The sequence below is a fragment of the Melospiza melodia genome, chromosome 1 (genome assembly GCF_035770615.1).
Source record: "Melospiza melodia melodia isolate bMelMel2 chromosome 1, bMelMel2.pri, whole genome shotgun sequence".
In the NCBI taxonomy this organism is placed as follows: domain Eukaryota; kingdom Metazoa; phylum Chordata; class Aves; order Passeriformes; family Passerellidae; genus Melospiza; species Melospiza melodia.
In genome coordinates, this window is record NC_086194.1 from 90,885,182 (window position 1) to 90,905,790 (window position 20,609).

The following is a 20,609-nucleotide window of genomic DNA, read 5'->3' on the forward strand; positions in this document are numbered from 1 at the left end:
TCGCATTGCTCTCAACATACTTTGTTCTAGAATTCAAACTCAACTTTCCACAACTGAATAAAACATTTGCCCTTTCAGGATCAGTGGGGCACTGAGAAATGTGCCCCCCAAAAGAAATTTTCATAAAATGATGGATTTATGAAGATACATCATAAAAAACATGTAATTAAAAGTCCTATCAAAATAATTCTTTATAGATTGTGTGATATGTGTGCCTATAATTTATAGGCACATCAAGTTTACAGAGAAACACTTTCAAAAAAAGACACTTTCATAATAACTTCACTTTCACAATGACTTCATTTGCACAAATGATGCTGAAAATATTTTAAGTTCTCAAACTTTTACTTTGCTGAGTAAAATATCAGACTGCAGTTTTAATGTAACTAATTATTCTGAAGGAAGCAAACTGAGGTGCTTAAAAACAGAGGAGGTTTAGATTAAATACTAGGAAAAAATTTACTCATGGAAAGGGTTGTCAAGAACTGGAACAGGCTGCCCAGACAAGTGGCTGAGTCACCAGCCCTGTAGGTATTTAAGAGACAAATAGATTTAGCATTTAGGAAGACAGTTTAGTGGTGGATTTGATAGTGTTGGGTTAACCATTGGACTGGATGACCTTGGAGGTCATTTCCAACCTAAATTATTCTGTGATTCTTCTAGCAAGATTAAATATTTTGGCTTAAAGTTCTGATGAGAGACTTCTTGAGCATTCAGTTATCTATCTCTGAATGAAGTCATGCTGAAATTCATGGTCATCTGAATGGTTGACCAATAAATCAAATCTTGCCAGCTCAAAAGCTTGATGAAAGATTGGGCGTGCAAGAGCTTTGTGTCTGCTCATGACTGTGATACAAACTTTTGACCAGTGAGATGTGCTAAATGCACCCATCCCAGGACTTCAAAAGAGTTGGTAAACAGACAAATCCAGAGAGCCTGTTACATTCAGTGATAACAAAAAAACCCATGTGAATCCTGCAATTTTTTTTTTCTTTTCTTTCTTTTTCCCCCACTCCTTATTCTGGTATGCACATACAAGAGCAAGAAAACCTGCCAAATGCTTAATCCATGACAGCCATATTACCCTAAGAAAACTGATGAAAGGTACCTTTGTCTGCATGGGACAGAGAATTGCAAGTGAAATGCAAACTCTGTGACAGGCCAAAATGTGTGCAGACTGGTTAATCTACTTAAGAATGTATCAGTGGATTTTTCTCAAAAGACAGATCTTCAAACACATTGAAATTTTAAAAAGAAAGGGAAGTTGAATAAAGCATCTTAATTAGAGAGGCAATCAGTTGTCGCGTGCTTGCATTCAGTTATTTAGGAACAGAGGTTTCTAAATGGGAGCACAGGAAAGAACTCCAAAAAATTGATGGAGAGCTGAAGAACAGAAGGAAAGAACTCTACCCAACTATAGCAACCTTTGTATTGTTGAAAGGATTATGTTTCATTTGGTGTTGTCAGTTCCCAACTTCATCGTGGACAATGAGAGAATGTGCTTTTGCCTTCAAAATAGCAAAAGCAATCACAATATCCCTCATCCCCAAATGGAATGGAGAAATAGTAAAAAATAATCAATTTACAATACTTAAAAACCAACTTCAATAACCAAATTAATCAATAAAGCCAAAGAAAGGATGGAATAAGCAAGGCAAGATTAATCTGCTACAAAAGTATGGGAAGCACAAACTGGCTGAGAAGAGACTTTTCATTAAGCTATGAAGGAGTATCACAACAGAAGTAGTAAAATTCAACATTAAAACAAGCACTAACTTCTACTAAACTCACAAAAATATACTACATTTTGAGGAGATTAATTTGACCACCCTGTCTCCTTCCATTTTCATACATTTTAGAAGCATCTTCTATGATCAAGAAGGCAAATATTCTTACGTTTATGCCCACATCAGTTCAAACCCCTCAAATCAAACCATAACAATTGCTACAACATGATTGTTGCTTTGCTGGACCAGAAGAAATGTGATTTTTGCCAGGGAAAATTATGCAGCAAGAAGGAATCAGACTCCCTTTATTTCAAGGAAAAAGAATGCAAAAAAATCACGTGCTAAGCAATAATTAATTAATCCAAGATAAAACAGAGAAAGTAACTGTACCAAAGTACAACGTGTTTGGGGTTTGTTATTTGGGTTTTATTTTAGGGTTTGTTTTTTCCTTTTTAAACAGAAAAAGCAAAGTTTTCATTGCTGAAATAAAACTGCCAAAAAAAGGGTCTTTACTGTGGAGAGAGAGGTGGGGAAAAAGAACAAACAAGAGGTTCTTATTCCTTTATGTGGTACATTGCACCATAAATTATTCCCTAATTCCTTACAGTTTTGGCTCACACAGGTCACTGCTTATCTGAGCTGGCGGGAAACATGCAAACCAGCTATACCCCGAGGAGAAGAGGGAATCCACCAGTGGACATTACATGATAAATAGTACAATAACCTGGCATGATTACAGGGCATGTTGCACATTCCTCTCTGGAGTTTTGATTTGTTATCTAGGACTGGAGTGGAAAACATACACAGGGAAGGACAGGAGCAGAGGAAGCGGGCTCGGGCTACAGCATCCAAACGACTCCATCAGCCTGCAGCCAGTCAGCGAGTCACTCACCTCATAGCCTTTTTCCAACAGGAACTCAGCCAAGTACGATCCATCCTGGGAAGAGCAAGATATAGGAAAATGTTAGAAACACAGTGAATAGGCCTGGGAGATTTGGACTGGTTAAGATCTCAAAAGAGGGAAGAAAAAAACTTGTAGTGAGTAGACCGGGTAACCAGCCTATACTTTGATTTCTCCAGATTCATACAGCGACCTAAAGATACCACAGTTTCTCTTTAGTTAATTTTAGACTATGAAGCAGTATATTTTAAGATGACTTGCTTACAAATGCTGGTTGAGAATTCCCATCTCTTGAATCTCTTCCCAAGTTCCATTATAAAGTGCCTGGGGACTATCTTTCTAAAATATCCTAACCACAGTCTTTGAATTTGAACTATTTTGGAGATAGGGAAGGAAAAACATGTAAAAAAATAGTACAAGCTTGGCATCCTCCGCAAACCAACATGCCTCAGTAGCACCTTGTCACACTGGCGTCTCCCTTGCCCGGGCACTCCTTCTACAAGGTTTCTGAAGGCAGTAATAATTCTGCCTTGCCTGACCTACAGAGTTTTCAAAAACATCCCTAGCACACCTTATATTTAAACTACACAATAAAAGCCATTTTCAGATCTTAAATATATATCATTGAAGGTTGAGAATTTAGAAATCTGGGTCATTTAATTTCAGAGGTTTTTCTTCTTTTTTTTTTTCTCCTGTAAAATCCTTGTCAAACTTAAATTATTAAGCTCCTCAAAAGCAAATACTTCAAAACATGTGCTAGCACACATTTTCCTGAAATAAGAGGATTCTGGCAAATGAATATTGCCAGAATTACCAAAACCAGTAAGTTCATAACACCTCTATAAATGTGTAAATACCATCACATACTCAGCAAAGTTTACCCCTCCAAAAGAGTTCTCACTAACCAATTCAATGATTACCCATGCCCAAAGTCTGCACTTTCACTCACTTCTTGAATTGCTTGTTCCTTCAATATGTGAATGTATTCCACCAGACCCAAATGACTTGCTACAAAAAAACCATAAAAACAATGAGATGCCACTATGCTTACAGGTTTAAACTCTGTTATGTGGATCTGCTCTGTCATAATCATGGCCAAAGATGTTTAAGAGCAAAACTAAACAGACAGCATTTCTTTCTGACCATCACTTAAAAGCATGTTGCTCCAGAGAAAAACTTCCTTTTTACCTCATTTTAAATGATTTTTTTGCCTCAGAGAGCCTAAGAAGAATAACACACTAAAGTAAGAAATTATAAATGCACTAGGAGGCCCTACAGGAGCAGGACTGCCAAGGGAAATTACTTACTGCATTGATGGCAAAATCCTAGGTATGCAAAATGGCACAATACAGTGCACAAGGGCCACATTGGTCTATGTTTAAAAGTGCAGCATTAGAAAAGAAATTACTTCATGGTATAAATGCTTCATAAAGTCTCACACAGTGTAAAAGACCCTGAAACCAAGAAAGTTTCAGCTTCCACACTACATGTACACGTATGCGCTCAGATCTTCACAGGGCTAGAGCCCTGTAATAGCAGTCCATGACACCAGTTAATCACGAAAATAACCATGTGCCATAGCTTTACTGGAAGAATATGTACATCAAATTATAAGAACAAGGCCCTGAAAGGAGAAATTCAAAGAATATTTGATGGAAAATCTGGAAAAGCGTAAGTGTAAAGGGGGAGATGACAGCTACCTTTAATGCTTTTGTCATCTTTCTCATTAGCAATTCCTCCAGGATTTAGCAGAGAGGGTAAAACTTCCAAATTCTCCTTAGTTGCTCAGCCCACTACAACATAAAATTATTAATAAAATGAAAAAAAGGAGGTGAAAGTGGGAGACCCAGAGAGTGCAAAGGAGAGGAAAAAGAAAGGCTGTGATTACTTAGGAAGTTGATGGGAAACAGACTTAACTAGGATTGAACCCTGTCAATAAGGTCTTGTTCTTCTCACCCAGGCCATTGCTCAAAGTTTCCAGTCACCCTGGAACATTTTGAACCAGCAGTGGCACTTGCTTCCTCTGCACTTCCTTTCCAGGTCTATCAAGTGATAGGGCAGGGCTTCACAATGAGTGGGAAACAGGCAGCAAGTGTGAAAGCTCCTGCTTTCTGGCTCCGGCACAGCGCGGCTGATTCGGTGTCTGGTGATCGCGCAGAGCGCAGATCCGCGCTGTCCTGCGCTGCGATACCGTATCGCACACAGCCCCAGGGGTCACGGCTCCCTTCCTTCTCTGTTCATTGCGGCAGCCTGCCAGTGGGAACGGCAATCGCAACAGCCATCAAAGCCTCAAAGAGCTTGCAGCTGGTAAGGACAGGACAGTTTCCATCTTCTCCTAATGAGGTCAGGGAGTAAATAATAATAAGTAAGGTTTGTAAAGTGATTTAAACCTTTAGCCATAGGAGGAGACACATATATTACACATATAAATTCTATTATCAAAGCTACTGATTTACATTTATACTGCAAAGTCTTCAAGATACAGCAATCCCTGTAAAGGGATTAGAAAAGGGATATTAAAGGAACTAGGCGTTAAATCATTATATAATATAGGTGCTATTATATTTCATTTGAGAGCTTAGTTTTGCTAATGTAAAGTATCCAGCTAATGATGTTCAGTTTATAACAAATCAACAAAATATCAGAAGACAGAAGCAGATCTCTGTCTGTGGACAAACAGTATTGAAACAAAGTTTCCTACAGGCTGCCTTTAAGTAGGATTACAATGAGGCCTGGCTCCTTACAGATATGTCAGACCTGCTTGAACAATCAAAACAGTTTAACAAGACTGACTAAATAAACCACCTCAGCTAAAACAGCTCCTCATCAGCACACTCTGGCACCTCAGACTTGAATTTCTGTGCAGTCTTAAGCCAAATACTAGTTTGAAAGCTCATACAAGGAATGATACTTCAGCTGGCTTCCAAGACACAGCAGCAGGTTTCCAACTGCAGCTGCCTTACAACATGTCTGTAAAATTCCCAGACAAAAGAAAACAGCCATATAAACTAGCATGAGACAACTTTAGGATGCAATATTTTATATTTAATACAGTAGTTAATGTCAAAAACTTCAATAAGCTTTGACACACTATCAAAGAAAAACTTCCAACATGGTGAAGAAATTGAGACAAATGAGTTAGACAGTGCTTTGCCAAAATCATCTAGTATAAAAACAGTATCAAGTTTGACTTGATCCATGAGCAAATAACAGGAAAATTTATACAGAAAACTGAAAACAAGTGTAACTCAATATCCTGTTTAGCAATCCAACCTCCTTTACTTTGCACTGTTTTACACAGTCAAGTTCCATTTGCCATGAACTAATTTGGGATTTATATTGACACATCCAGAGAAGGCTGTAGAAGCACCCTGACATGCAGGCCATCTTCACCCTCTTTCTTTAATTTGGCCACCTCCAACACCCTTCCAGAGAGCTCTTGGAATCAAGAATTAGATAATGCCTGAATGCCTGAGCATTCTTAATCCAGAAGACTCCCTCTTCCTCACAGCCCCTCTCTGCTAACAAAGAGGAGTGGAAGTACTAGATGGATGAAGCAACAAGGGAAAAGAGGTCAAGGGAAAAAGATCATTAAGAGGAGGAGGAGGTATAGAGTTTGTTTATTACTACTCCTAGAGTTCCAGGAAAAGCATATGGAGTGCTTTTTCAGAAGGAGGGAAAAAGAATTGAAGACCTAACATAAATGATGCAAGAGGATTATGACCGTACCATTGAGGAGACAGGGCTCTCAGTTGTGGGGGAGAAATATAAACATTTGAAAAGAAACACCCCACAGTGTATCAAGTATTCAGAATTCATTACACCTCTGAAAAAAAATGTGTAATGGTTTTCCACATAGCACAGAAGAGATCAATGGTGCTTATACTTGGAAAATTCAAAACTGATTGAGGCTAGTGCTGTGCCCTTAGGAATAACTACAAAGGTGAGTTTGTGGAAGTTCAAACTACATGTCAATTATCAAGGCCATTCTTAGACATTCTGAATTCCTTTTGAACTACAAACTACAGTTATGCTCTACTGAAGTTAAATTTTGGCAGGTTCAATTAATCTGTTTGGGAGAAAGTGCATGGAAAAAAGAGGCACACTTTCATCCATAGGACATGGGTTGTTCCCTAAAAGCATCTCTCTGCAACAACAGAAGCAACAGTGCAGAGTGACCATATTTATTTAGCCTTGTTGGAATGAATAATCCATCTCCCCATGAAAATCTACAGAAGCAGGGCCACTGGTGGCCTTGCACAATAAATTGTTGGTTCATCAACTTTTAAACTTTTGCACAGCTAGAAGCTAATGCTATTTCAGAGACTTATTGAGCTGGAGTATGGTGACAGATCCTTTGGGGCAGGAGATAGACACCATTCTAAAGCAACATCCAACTGATTTTAATAGCAGTCTGTAACAACTATTCATTTGTACATGGCACTCTAGAGCAGTCTTCCTTAAAAACAAAAAATCCATTAGAGTAATAAAGTGAAAAGCTATTTTTCTTGAAAAATGCATACTTCTAATAATTTCCAGTGATTTATAGAGGAAATCAGTAATTTTTTGCAGATACTATAAAAAGAACAGTGCTACACTTTGTCTCAAATCTTCAAGGTGATAATCGAGGTAAAGCATTGAAGCATTCATAAAAAATTCCTCATACTGAAAACAGGAAGAACTATGAACTCTGAAGTATTTAACTGATTTATTAAAGCTGCCACCCTCTAAATGCAGTAGTTATTTTGCTATTTTGATTTGTATTCTGGCCAAGTAAGAATATAAAAACAAGTGTCCTTTTGTTCCTGCTGTCAAAAGAAAAAGTCAAAAGGCAGTAAATGTAAAAAAAAATTATCTTTGTTTTAAAAGACTGTCCAATTAATCAAAGGGTTTTGTAATTCATTAACTGCAGTGCAACAAAATAAAATTAAGCAGGAGGAAAAGTTAGCAACAAGGAAAGCATTTTACTTACACTACTCTTTTCCAATTAAGTTTTGTTTAAAGGCAAAAGAAAAGCAAAGTTGCTTTGGAAAAATGAATCACTGTGTTATTTCCTAGTCTGAGCTCCATCTGACCTCACACACTATTCCACTGGTAAACTATTAAGTTATATTAAAAGCTGCAACTGCACTTACAGAAAAGACCAACATACTCTTCCTTTCTCCCTCCCTCCAATTCTCTTTATCTAAAACAACATTAGTCACATCATCAATATTTATAGCCATTCCACTGTAAACGTCAACATAGACCTCTCATTTCGAGAGCAAGCCTTGGACCACTCTAAGGCTGACATGAACAGAATAAACCTCTTTAACTCAAGTTTGCTCCATACCAACCAGTTTGGCTTAAATTAAGCCAACAACAGTAAGGTATGTCAGCTAAATGTTGCTGATTTTTTAAGTGTTGGTATTTAATTACATAAAACCTTCAATCTAAACCAGTATGATATTCTACAATAACCAAACAGCTTGTTTCTATCACACAAATCTCCCCTCAACATCTCAGCTGGGGAAAAACAAATTACACCAACAAACTGAGTATATAGGTTTTTTTCCTGATTGCAGGAACCTGTGGCACATAGTGTGTTATGTCCAAGCACACCACAAATTTGCCAGTGACGACAGTCAGGTGCTTGAAGGCTTTTTAGAAAAAAAACTAAAAATCACACCCCTAAATATTCAGGCATCAAGATACTCAAAATAACTGCTAGCTCTCAGACCCATCCAAAGAAACTATCATCAAAAAGAAGAGTAGTCTCAGTAGACAGCCTTCTAAAGCTTATAGAAGTTATGAGCCACAAAACCTTAGTTTTTTCTTCAAATTGGAATGTCTAGTATTGTATACTTACCCAATAGTACACTTATATAAACAAAACAAGTTAGGAAGTCTGAATTTGAAAGGAAACTAGCTTTACCTTTCTGTCTCACTAGTGAAAGCACAGGGATTAGAAGATTGTGTCTATAAACATGGAAATGTAAATCATATGGGCAACGCTCCAGATGAAAATTAGAACTTCTATGTAGGTAATGGGAAACCCACAATAATTTCTAAAGCCACAAGATTATTGTTTTGCCCATCCCTATTTCCTCCTGCTTTCAGAAAGGTCCTGGTATCAGATGGTCTTTCACCTTTCCAAAAGAGCAAGAGCAGCTCCAATCAGCAACAGCTATGAGCTATTTGGACCTGCTTTATCCTTGAGTACCCAGACTAAATCAACAGCCCCATTAAGTGACTCACAGTGACTCAGGAGGAAACCCCCCAATATGTAACAAATGCAAACTCACCTCAAACACTATCCAGTGGAGACCCAAACACACAAAACCTACTGCAGAGGGCAGAGAAACCAGGAAACCCAGGACTAAGCTTGGCTATGCCCCCAGAAGAATAACTTCGATATCAAAATTTCAAAATTCAGAATTGCCACAGTAAAAAATCCATAAAGCCCTGAAATTTTGGGTTCAGAATGAATTGTGTCTTTTATGTTTAAAGGAAATGAGTAATTCTGTGAAGTGACACCAGGAGGAAAAATATGACATCTTGGCATGCCACCTTTAACATCCTACAGTGGAAAACCAATAACAGCAGCAGTAACAAGGCTATCACTGAAAGTTGGGGAGAGCACCTGAACTTATGACCACAGCTCAATACATATCCTACCAGAAATACTGGACTCATCTCACTCCAAGACAGAGCTACTTTTTTCTTTCTTTCTTTTTATCCTTTCTGCAGCAGCCTAATGCAGCAGCTGAGGTTAAAGCTGCTTTCAGCACTGCAGCAGCAGCCTCTCAGGCTGATGGCTCAAGCAGGCTTTATCCACTCCTGCTCACCTCCTGAGGTTTTTACCTTAAGTTTAGCCCAAGATGTTTCCTAACAGAATACAAGGTCAGTTATTTGAGACAAAACAAAATAAACACCTCACTTGCTATCGTGTTTGCATGAGATCAAAGCCTAATAAAAGAGAAGTAAATGAGTGTAGATCAGGAAAAAGATTTTTAATTCATTCTTCTGTACTCAGCTTTACAGATGGATACTGTAATTTTGTCTGAAATGTAGTTTATTTACAAGAAAACACAAAACAAGAAATCATAATCCAGTTGGAGGAGAGGAGCAGTGCACAGTAACTCAACTCTTGTTTTCTTAAAAGTTTCCATAGTGAGAAATTTGAAAATCCAGTCAGGAAGGCCTGTTTGTTATAACTTCAACAGCTCTCAGGCTTGCAATATTTGCTTGGGTGGAAGCAAAGTGCTGATCCTGCAGTGATATGATCTGCAAATCATGGAAGAAAATACTCTGTTTCTGGACATTTCAAGTTCTGGGAGTAAACAGCTTGCCTTACAACTCGTCATAACTCTCTTTGGTATTGCCTCTCCCAGTCAGCATGGTCTGAGCCCAGTTTCTCTACTGTGCTGGTATCTTCTGAATAAATAATTTTTTTCAGTAACTCTGCTTATTTATGCAATTGTCACCTTTTATTACAAGATTTCCAAACTTCCCAATTTTCAGCAGAGGTCTTTAAAAGATGGACTCTAATACTTTTCAGAGTTATGGATTCAGAGTGACCAAGAGACCAGACAGCCTAATTGTGGTCTTCAACACCCTGAGCTCTGGGCAGCTCAGATTTCTCTTTACACCAGTAAGGGATTAAATAAGAACAAAAAGAGCCCAAAGAGCAATCACAGAAATAAATTTCCTAATAGTTCTGCAATGGAATAGAAAAGGAAAAATGTGATTGAAATTTCAAAACAAAAAAACAAGGAAAACCCTACAGAAATACCAAAGCTAGATTCTGGTGAAAAGCATAAATATTTGGACCAAAATGTAACATTCATTTACTGTCTTTACTTAACTATTTGCAACACCTTTTGTCTAGGAGAAATGGAAGAAACAGTAACAGGGGAGAAATTTAGCAGGAGAGCTATTAAGAGTTGTTCCCCAGAGCTTACTGTACCCACATGCACTTTTTCCTCACAAAAGGAATGTTATCCATTTTAAGTCCTCCCTACATAAATCCATGCTTTAGTTCATTGGGAAAAAAAAAAAGGCAAAAAATGAAAACGGTAAGACTCTTAAAACAACAAGTTCTTCTTATGCTGTCCAAAACATTGTTCTACCAAAAAAATAAATGTAGAAAAACAATTAGGAAGTCAAAGATACATGGTCTACAAAGATTTGAATACTTTTTTTTCCAAAGGCAACACTTGCCAGAATTCCATGTTTTGCAAAATCTTTTTATTATGCCAAGGAGCAGTTTCATATTTGTTGGATATTTTTAAGCAAGGGTAAATATGCTTCTAAGGTTTTGGGCTTTTTACAGTTTAGGATTTACTCAGGTTTTAGGGTTTTGTTTAATACACTGTGCATGTTCTACACTACAACTGTAAATAAACATTAACTCTGTAGTAAAACATCCTTGAATGAGCAGAAGTATTTATTCAGACAGCGCCTGCCTTCCTCTATAAGCAAAGACAACTCTTGGTGAAGATGCTTAGCTGTGTAAAAGCTGCACTCATGTTCAAAACACTGAAATATGAATTGACTGAAATTAGACATTAGACTCAATACCTCTGTTCCACACGGCCGCTCTTGCTAATCAAGGGCTCTGATGCCACATGGACTGAGCTTCCTGGTGGCCAGAAGCCAAGCAGGATAAGGATTATCTGGGCGATAGCAAAAGGATGCAGTGTTTTTTCAGAGAAGGTTGCAGAAGGTCATCCTTATATTTACAGATACCATACAATGCCTTGTGTACCCAACTTCACAGCTTTCCCTTGTCAGCTTCAAAAGGGAGAAAAAAAAACCCACCCAGTTTCAGTAATTGCCAAGGTTCTTGTCTAAGGCAACTAGGAAAGGAAAGCGAGCAATCACATTTGCTTATCCCATCTGTCAGGAGCAGGATTTGGAATATACAACTACCACGAAACCACCAGCAAAATACCAATTTCTTCAATTCAATAGAGTATTAAAAATCACCTGCAGACTGAGCTAGCAAAAATCCTTTGCATCATCTTCAAGTGCAGTAATCAAAAGAATTCTTTCATCAAGGTAGTTTTCATGAACAGCTTCCTAGTTAACGTAAGGACAAAGCAAGATCAAGGTAAAGGAACTCTTCAAATAGTTTAAACATTTCCACATTTTTAAAAATAGTTTAAATTTTTCCACATGAGTCTTGTTCCAATGAATTAGGCAGTTTTGCACAGATCTCTGAAAAGAGAAAAACTATTTAAAACTTTCATTAAGAAGCTTTCAAGAAACATCGAAACAGATTATTTTCAAGACCTTGACACAAACAAGCTTCTTTCATTTACCATTGCACAAAACCTAGTTAAATTTAACTGTCTTTGCAGACTGTGGAGAAGTGGAGTACACGGGACACATTTAATCATTTTTGTCTGTATTCATTTGTCTGTATTCCTCTAATCTCAAGGTTTCTTTGCAGTTCATTTGAATGTCTTTGCACCCTAGGAACTACAGGAAATTCTACGGAAACCTCCCTGTCTCACTAACTTTGTAAACTGTTCTGTTACATTTACTCCTACCAAAAGCCAAACACTGCAGGATCACAGTGTTACTTCTTTGAAATTCATAAATTCTTTAATTGCCAAGGGACATAAGGGTATGCTTTAACTGAACAAACACAGCAGGTTTTGCAAAAAAGGCCAATGCGAAGAAAACAGTATCTACTTTTTTTTTTTACAAAATCACCAGCACTTAAAAATGGCAACATCCTATCTTTTTTAAGAAACACTTAAAATTTCCATACCAGGAACAGTAAGAGAACTCTTGATTTTGCTAAAAATGGAGTGTAAACATGACATCAAAGTGTAAGGGGGCCTCATTTTCAGAAACACAGGGACCCAAAAGAGCCCATTTCTTTGAAGAATATACTAGGAGAAGATTATCAAATGTATATACACAATCAATTTTCCTACCATTAAGTACACAGGTTCTCCTTTTAATGCTGTTAAGAATTGCAGACCAATACCACCATACAGCTATTTGGAATAGTCTTGAGGTTTCACATTTGCATCTACCATCTGGCTTTTGCCTGAGCTGAGGCAACACCTCCATCAAATACAGACAACAAATAGCACCTGATACCATATGAATCTTCTTACATGCTTATCACTAGATCACTACAATATACTCCAAGTCAACAGAAAAAGAAGCTTCCATACTGGATTATACCATACATACATTTGAGCAGTGCTTAGGAGTTTTGTATCCCCACACCAAGTAACCTACTCTGCATCAAACCATCTGTCTTGTTCCTCTGCCTCACTCCAAGAGAAGGGGCATAATCTAGTTCCCTCATGTTCTTCCCCTTAAGGGTTTTCTGCTATTTGGAAAGCTTGAAGAGGCGTCATGACAGGACTCTTGTTACCTATCTTACAACTTGTGCCCTGACCAAACTATACAGTACAAAATACCCTTTAAATGAGCATCCTTACTCACCAGCAGCAGAATGCAAATATTTGGCGCATCAGAAAATACACTGAACAAGACCTCAAAAGTACAACTGAATGCTTTTGTATTAGTGAACATGTTGGCAAGCAGTAGATGCATACAACCAAACAGCTTAACTACTCTAATCTCACAGAAAACTGCCCAGATGACACGGCACCAGGAGGCACCTTGGAGGAAGCTATGTGACTTACTGCCATCCACAAAGAAGTCTACAACAACTGCTTTGAGATAACGGCAAACCCACTCCCCCGAATGGTCCAAGGCATCACAGGCACATCCCTTCTCTCCCTGCCTCCCAGAGGTCAGTCATGCTGGCTGACACGCAGCACTATGTCCCATTCACTCAGGGCTGCGATCAATGCAGTAGAAATCTGTGCCATCTGCTCTCTACAGACCATCCATGGGCACAGGCACTCTTCCAGCCACACACACATTGCTCGCATGGTAGACTTCCAAACAAAAACTGTGGCTTCATGTTTACATATCTTGTTTGTCAATATTGCTTTGTTTCTCCAGGAACCTGACAAACCAACGGGCTCATGCTTGCTAGCGCAAAGCTGCTCCTTTTAGCAGGATACCTACTCATCATAATTTAAACATTCTGTGTGTATCTGGATGATCTGTGAGGGAAACTTTTCTAGATATTCTAGAAAGCTTGTTTGTTTCTAAACCACACAACAGTTTTAGATACATGTGGAGAACATTCCATTTTTTCCCCCCGGATATTTGTTTTACTCAAGACAAAGGTTTACATGAAGGAATGTTCAGCTTCAAAGAAAACACTTCCGAGTTTTCTCATGTACTTCTGTAGGACAACCTCAACCTGGCATTCAGCCATCAAGTGACTAAAGTTTGCATCAGAAGGTGAACAGCAGGGGTCCCAGGGAGGGAGTGGATAGAGAGGTGCTCATCCTACTAAGTGTAACAAAAATTTCTCCAAAATTGCTGGGATGAGACCAGCAAAGATCAAGCTTGTTACCCTCCAGGTGGCATGCAGGAAAGGCAAAATTCTCAGTTGTAGGGAAAGTTGCTCTGTTGATCTATTCTGATAATGAATGCTATGTCTTCCCAAAACTCTTTTCAAAACTATTTCCCCAAAGATGCAGGTGCCAAATACCTATTTACCTATTTTTAATGAATTTCATACTACAAGAATGCCAAGCTTCTCTTTTCCTCTCCATGCACCCATTCTAACATACATATGGTACATTGAAGATGACCATATCTCATCAAGTAAAGAGTATTTCATGTCATCTTGCAAAAAACAGCCTTCTTAGTATTTTTTTAGGTAAAAGCACTAGCCAGGATCACCACTATCTCTTGAACAGCATCTGGAATCATTTGAGTGCAAACATTTCATGTGTGAACTCAAATGCCTTTCAGACTTATGACAATTCAGTTTTCCTTTAAGGACACATGGAAATAAGTGTGTGATCCCACTGGATCACCCCATGCCCTCGATGGCTTAATTGTTCTATGCTTCATTGATGTAGAATCACAATTATTGTATAGTATCATGCTGCTTCCTTCCTCCTTTTGGGGAAGCTAGTGATTTGTAAACACTCACTTCAATTATATGTAACTTTTCACATCAAACTGGGAGAAGTTCACCAGGTTGAAGCCCCATGATCCTAATGACATTCTGTAGAAGGTGGTCACGAATACAGGGACTGGCTGTCCCAGATGTCCACAAACAAATAGAACATCTGTGTTTTATGCACTCTATTTTACAATCTTCTCCATCTCCATGTATCTGTACTTTCCTAAAGTCATAGAAGTTAATAACAGGGTTAGGAGCACCTCTATAAGGCAGTTCTTTACTTTGCCTATGTTTATTCACAGCTTGAGGAAAATCCTAATAAAAATGCATCCTGCAATACAACTAGCTAGACTAGTACTGCAAGACACTGAAAGAAATTGTCTTTCCCTATAATGCATAGCAAGACTGAATAAAACAAACTGTTCTTGCTGATGCCATGCAGTTAAAGTGCAAATTTCAAAGCAGATTTCACAAGTGTTGTGTCATTCTCCTGTAAAGGACTAAAACTCTAAAAATGCCATGTAACAAGAGGTAGAGGTTTAGTTGCACTGTCCCTCCTAGTTTAAAGCATGCAAAGAACAGTCCTTTGGGGCCTTAACTTTTGCCTCTGGCATAATTTTTATTTGATCTCACCCAATCTACTTGAACTTGGCTTGAAGTCTTTTTTGCCAAAGCATAAGATGAATGATTATGCATAATGTTGCTTATAAAACACTATAGCAACATATCCAAACAGTCCTGAAAACAGATATCAGGCATGAAAACTGACTAAAACAGAGATATAAGCACATGTCCCAGCAGAAATTCTTCGGCAAACTTACCCTATTGTGAGAAGGGGGAAAATTGGAAAGGGTTTTTAACTGCAGAAATATTGGTAAATGGAATATTCAAATATGGTTTTACAGAACAAGAGTGAACATACTGATGTTAAGATTACTAGAAACTGTGTGGTGGCTGCATCAACACATTCTGAATTGAAAAGGTTTGCTGAAATGCATAAGAAAAGCTTGACTGAAAAATGGAGAAGCTATTAAGGCAACAGCAGCCTCTATCAGATCCACTGACCATGGATCATTCAGTTAACTGATCATTGACATTGTTTTGTGGAACCATTTCCAACCAGTTCATCATTTTAATGGATGATTTTTTACTGATATCAATAACACTTTACAGAGAGGGATGGAAACAAAGACAGACCTTTGGGGTAACCAATTCAGGGAACAGTGCTATCGTAGCTGAAAGGCTCAGAAAGAAACCTTCAGTTTCCCTGTCAGCAATCATCAAGTACATTGTGGAACAGCTGGCAAGACATTCTATTGCATCTCATCACTTCTTTTCTGCCCTTCTCCTTTATAAAATCATTTCCTCTTGATATCACCAGGCACACAAAAACTAGGCTAAAAAAATTAAGCTTGCTGTCTAAAGCAATCTTCCCTGCTTCTTTTCTCCATCTGGAGGTCAAGCCAATAAAGTAATATTGCAACATTTTTGGAGGGTTTTCATCATTATTTCTTAAGAAAAGAAAGTTCTTTTTAACTGTCATTTGAGCAACTTTCCCATGAATTGAGAATACTTAAAAAAATAAGGCAGATAGAATTTATATATCTCTGTAGCTATATATGTTATGGTGAACTACATTTCTTATGTCAGTAAAAATAAATTTGTTATGGACCCTGCTTATCACACATAGAAAGACTGCAAGTTATGAGTAATAGGTGACAAGCAACAGAGAGAAATACAAGTATGCCAGACACTGAACAGGAATGTCTTATTCTTAGAATTGTTTTAATTCTTCAAGCTTCAGAGTTATATTTTGTGTGGAGAGAAATAATGGGGAAATACTTCACAGTGGATCATCAGGAGTATAAAGGTTATGGTATCCACTATTCAGTTTAATTTTACTTCACATACATTGCACAAAAGGAAGGGGAACTATATTTTGTTTTTTAAAAGCATACAAAAAGGCTTTTATGCCCAAACCTCATGAACAGCTATGAACTACACAGTATAATACAATATAATAACTACAAATACAATTTTTCAGACTGAAGAAAAGTAATTTTTTAATGCTCACCAGCAATAATAGCTATCATAAGGACAGTACTAAGTACTTCCTCAGAAACATTTCAGTTCAGCATAATTAATATGTGTCTTTCCCCTTCTAGGTAAGGAAATGCAATCCTTCAGATTAGAGGAAGCCTTAAGACTTAGTCACAGGAGGTTAAGAGTCCAAGCAAAAAAAATCCTTTCACATAAAGTAATCAAGCCTTTCCTTGATATTTCAAAGTATAATGTGATGCTAGCATAACATTGAATCCTTCAGTACCATGGTAACTCAAATTACTTATAGAGACACAAAGTACCACCTCTGAAATAACCCAGAAGTAAAATACCATCACCCCAAGTGCACAGACTTGGTTGTCGTGGCCATCACCAGGATTCAGGGATGGAAGCACAGAGCATTGCACAGATCTGCAGCAGGGACTGCAAGTACCCTCCTGCAGAGCTTTCACCAAGACACTTGAAGTAATTAGTCTGTTTTAAAAATTGAATAGACCTGACAAAAATTATCTCACATACCATGGAGACTAAGAAAGATTTAAGAACCAGCGTCAGACCATAGACACCATAAAACTCTTCCCAGATAATCCACTGCATTAAAAAACATGTGTTATCATTTTAAAGATGCACATGAAGGCAACATTATTCCATTATGAAAGCAAGGAAACTTTCTCCAAAATTCCAATTTAACCAGTCACCTTCACACTGTTCTACAGTTAATTCTCATCTTTATACTCAGGATTAATTGAATAATTCACCAACATGATGATTCATCTATAGGTAGTCGTTCAGCTTCTCTTTCTTAACCTCACCTGAAGAGCATTTCTATGGTTGTTTGGGGGGTGTTAGTTTGCTTTGGTTTTTTGGTGTTTGTAATTTTTTTTAAGCTTCTTTCCTTAACCAGTGGTAGACTGCAGGCTGGAAAAGGTATCACTACACCATGAGAAATAGCCATTTTTCACCAATGTGTCCCCAGAACAGAAAATGTTTGGCTACAGCATGATGTGACACTTTTGGTTTTGGCTCAATATAACAATCTTTCAGTCACTGTTTGAAATTACAGAGAAACAACTAGCAGGTCAAAGTTCAGCTGTAAATTAACACTCACTTTAATAAAAAATAACTTTAAAATAATGACATCAGCTAAGCCACTCTCTTGTAGACATCTTCTCACACCTGCAAATATAAAATACACAACAGATGTTGGAGAAACCAGACTAACTCCCTCCTTCCCGACCACAAGTGAAATACTGAGATTCTACAGGAGAACTTACACACTGTCACTTTGCTGTAAGCTGATTACACTCGTATCTTTTCTAAATATTTTTTCTGCTGGAATGTATATACATATAAAGAAATCGAACTTGCAAAAAAGCAGGTCTGAAAATGTTCATATGGTTCTGGTCCAATTACAGTATGGAACAGGAAAACTAGAGAAGCAAAGGAGCTCTAACCTGGTGCAAAACCTTTTCACTAACTTGACAATCAGTCAAGGAAATAAACATACTTTACTTTTTCCAAAGAGAACTGAACTTCCACAGTGTGTAGCTGACAGTAATTAAAAGCTGGGTGGATGTCTTGAGTTACAAACCAGTGAGAAGGAAGCCACAGGTCCTTCTGGATGTTCCCAGCAAACAACTCATCAGCATTTAAAAGAAAGCCTTTTGTTGCCTCAATTCCTACAGAAGACTGAGGGACATGTCAACCTACCTGAACCCAGCCTGACAGCTGATACTGGTCTCTGACAGTAAACAGGTTTGGAATTTTGTTGCATAGGTTTTGTTTGCTTTTTTTTTTTTTAATTAAGAAAACCCAATGCAATATCATTGGTTTTTCAATTAAAATACCACATTGAGGACAATCCTTACTTCATAAAAATGAGGTGTTGGTAGAGTATGTCAGCACAAAAAAAAAAGTCATTCTTGTTAATATTGTATCAGATTTGAATAACACTGAGTACTTTGGGGGGTTTTGTTGCTAGCCCCCAAAGTCAAACAAGACTCTGTAGGATTTAAATCACAAAGGGAAAGGAAGAGTCAAAATTTGCACATCTTGTGTCACTGACATATATAAGAGGAACGTGCTTACAGAAGTTTCTTCAAGTCTCAAAATCTAAGACTTCAGGAATATAAATTCTAAAGAAAACAAGTAATTTGTAAAAGACAGACAAATGCTGACAGGCTCTAAGTCACTAGTATCTTCCTTTTTTCTGCAGGCTCTTATCATTTTGCATGTCAGGGTTCTCTGGTTTCAAACACTGACCCCATAAACCAACAGGTAAATCACAAGTAAACCCTGACATTTCAACTTCCCTTCCCCAGTGTGTGGTCAAAACAAGTCTGCATGGTGCAGAAAAACACAGTTTGAAACAATTAATTCCAAAATAATCATTCTGAGAAAATGAATGAAGCAGATACCAAATCCATTTCCAGCTACTCCTTTTTAACCCAGAGGTACCAGAAGTATCTGAATAACTTCTAGTTTTCCCTAGAAGAGGGGACAGCAATGGAGCAGGAAACCTCCACATTTCCACATTTCACTTCTAACCCTGTTCCCCAAGCTAGAAGCTTCAGTAGAGATCTCTGTTCCCTTTCACAGGCAGGAGTGGTTTACTCAGGGTCAGCACCTCCCTGACCAGCCCACCACAGGCACTCTAGTCACAAATCCAGCAGCCACTTTAATCCCACAAAGCTTTCAGGCTTTGGAAAGGCAAAAAGCAGCAGCAGGATGAAAGAGGTCTCCATCTATAGACTTGAGATAGCATCATTAGAGACTTTTGTATTTGGGCATTTAATTTCCAAGGAAAAGTCAAAGTTACAATGATAATGGCATTTAATCTCACTGTAAATAAGACTAAAGGTTAACACACAGAAGCTGCCAAGCACACCATCTCTTGGCAACAAGAGTTGGAAATCTGCAAGCTAGGGATGACAGGTCTTGTTATTTTTCTCCTTTTTTAGCATTCAATTTAGATTACTGATTAGAATCACCAAAGTACAGCATCCTTTTTCACAACCTGTAAGAAAATTTACAGTTCTTTCAACCATTTGCACTGTCATCTTTATAATACAATCTGCATCTATAGTAATTAGTATTGTTAGTATAGACATCAACTAAACCTCAACTTTTAATGATTTTACTAGGCATATGTTCTAAAAGGTTTATCTGTTAGGCAAGAGTTGATTTATTTACGCAGTGTTTGAAAAAATAATGATTGATTTGACTTAGCCACACACCAGTGCAGCATGCATAATGCTCTGATGGAGCAGCACTCATGGGATGTAAAACAAGTCCTCCTGAAGGAATTTATTATAATTTACCAACCTGCTTCTGGCCATTAAGAGTAGTCTATTGAACAAGATTTTGGGCTGTTGCATTAATTTAGCTAACACAAACACAGCAGGCCAGCCTATAAAGGAGATTCAGCTTCCACCCCAGAGGAAGTGGATTCCTCACTATTTTTTCCTCAGGCCTCCCCAGAATACCAAGGTTCACATACTTGAGCTGCTCACAAAATCCAAATTTCTTTCTCCATATTGTTCTTCCCTTCCCTTCAGACAAAGCTTGTTATGTCTTAAAATACTAATGTTGAAAAAAGCTAATTAGCATAATTATTTATTAACCATTAGCAATTAATAGTATCTGTTTTACTCCAAGAAAGAGACTGTATAATTTTAGGCCAAGAAAGAGACTGTATAATTTTAGGCCTGCTGCCATGCAAAAGGTTTCACAAAACTGGTTGGGATTTCTCCCTTTCTTCTGAACTTGCTTCACAGCCAGCTCCAAAGCTTTTTTATCAGACCAAAACTTTCAGCACTTTTAAAGTTACTGAAATAAGCTGAGTTATCCTGTGAAGAAGGCAAAATGAGAACCATTTTCTTCCAATGAGTTTACTATTGCACCACTTGAGAACATA

The 20,609-nt window shown here is 37.8% G+C and overlaps 1 protein-coding gene across 1 annotated transcript in view; it reads right to left on the reverse strand.

The window, feature by feature from the left end:
• Window positions 1-20,609, reverse strand: part of GMDS (GDP-mannose 4,6-dehydratase) — a 409,268-nt gene that overhangs the window by 345,111 nt on the left and 43,548 nt on the right. The window contains exon 2 of the mRNA XM_063161557.1: window positions 2,620-2,664. Within this exon, the coding sequence (XP_063017627.1) occupies window positions 2,620-2,664 (45 nt within the window). The remainder of the gene's footprint in view (window positions 1-2,619; window positions 2,665-20,609) is intronic.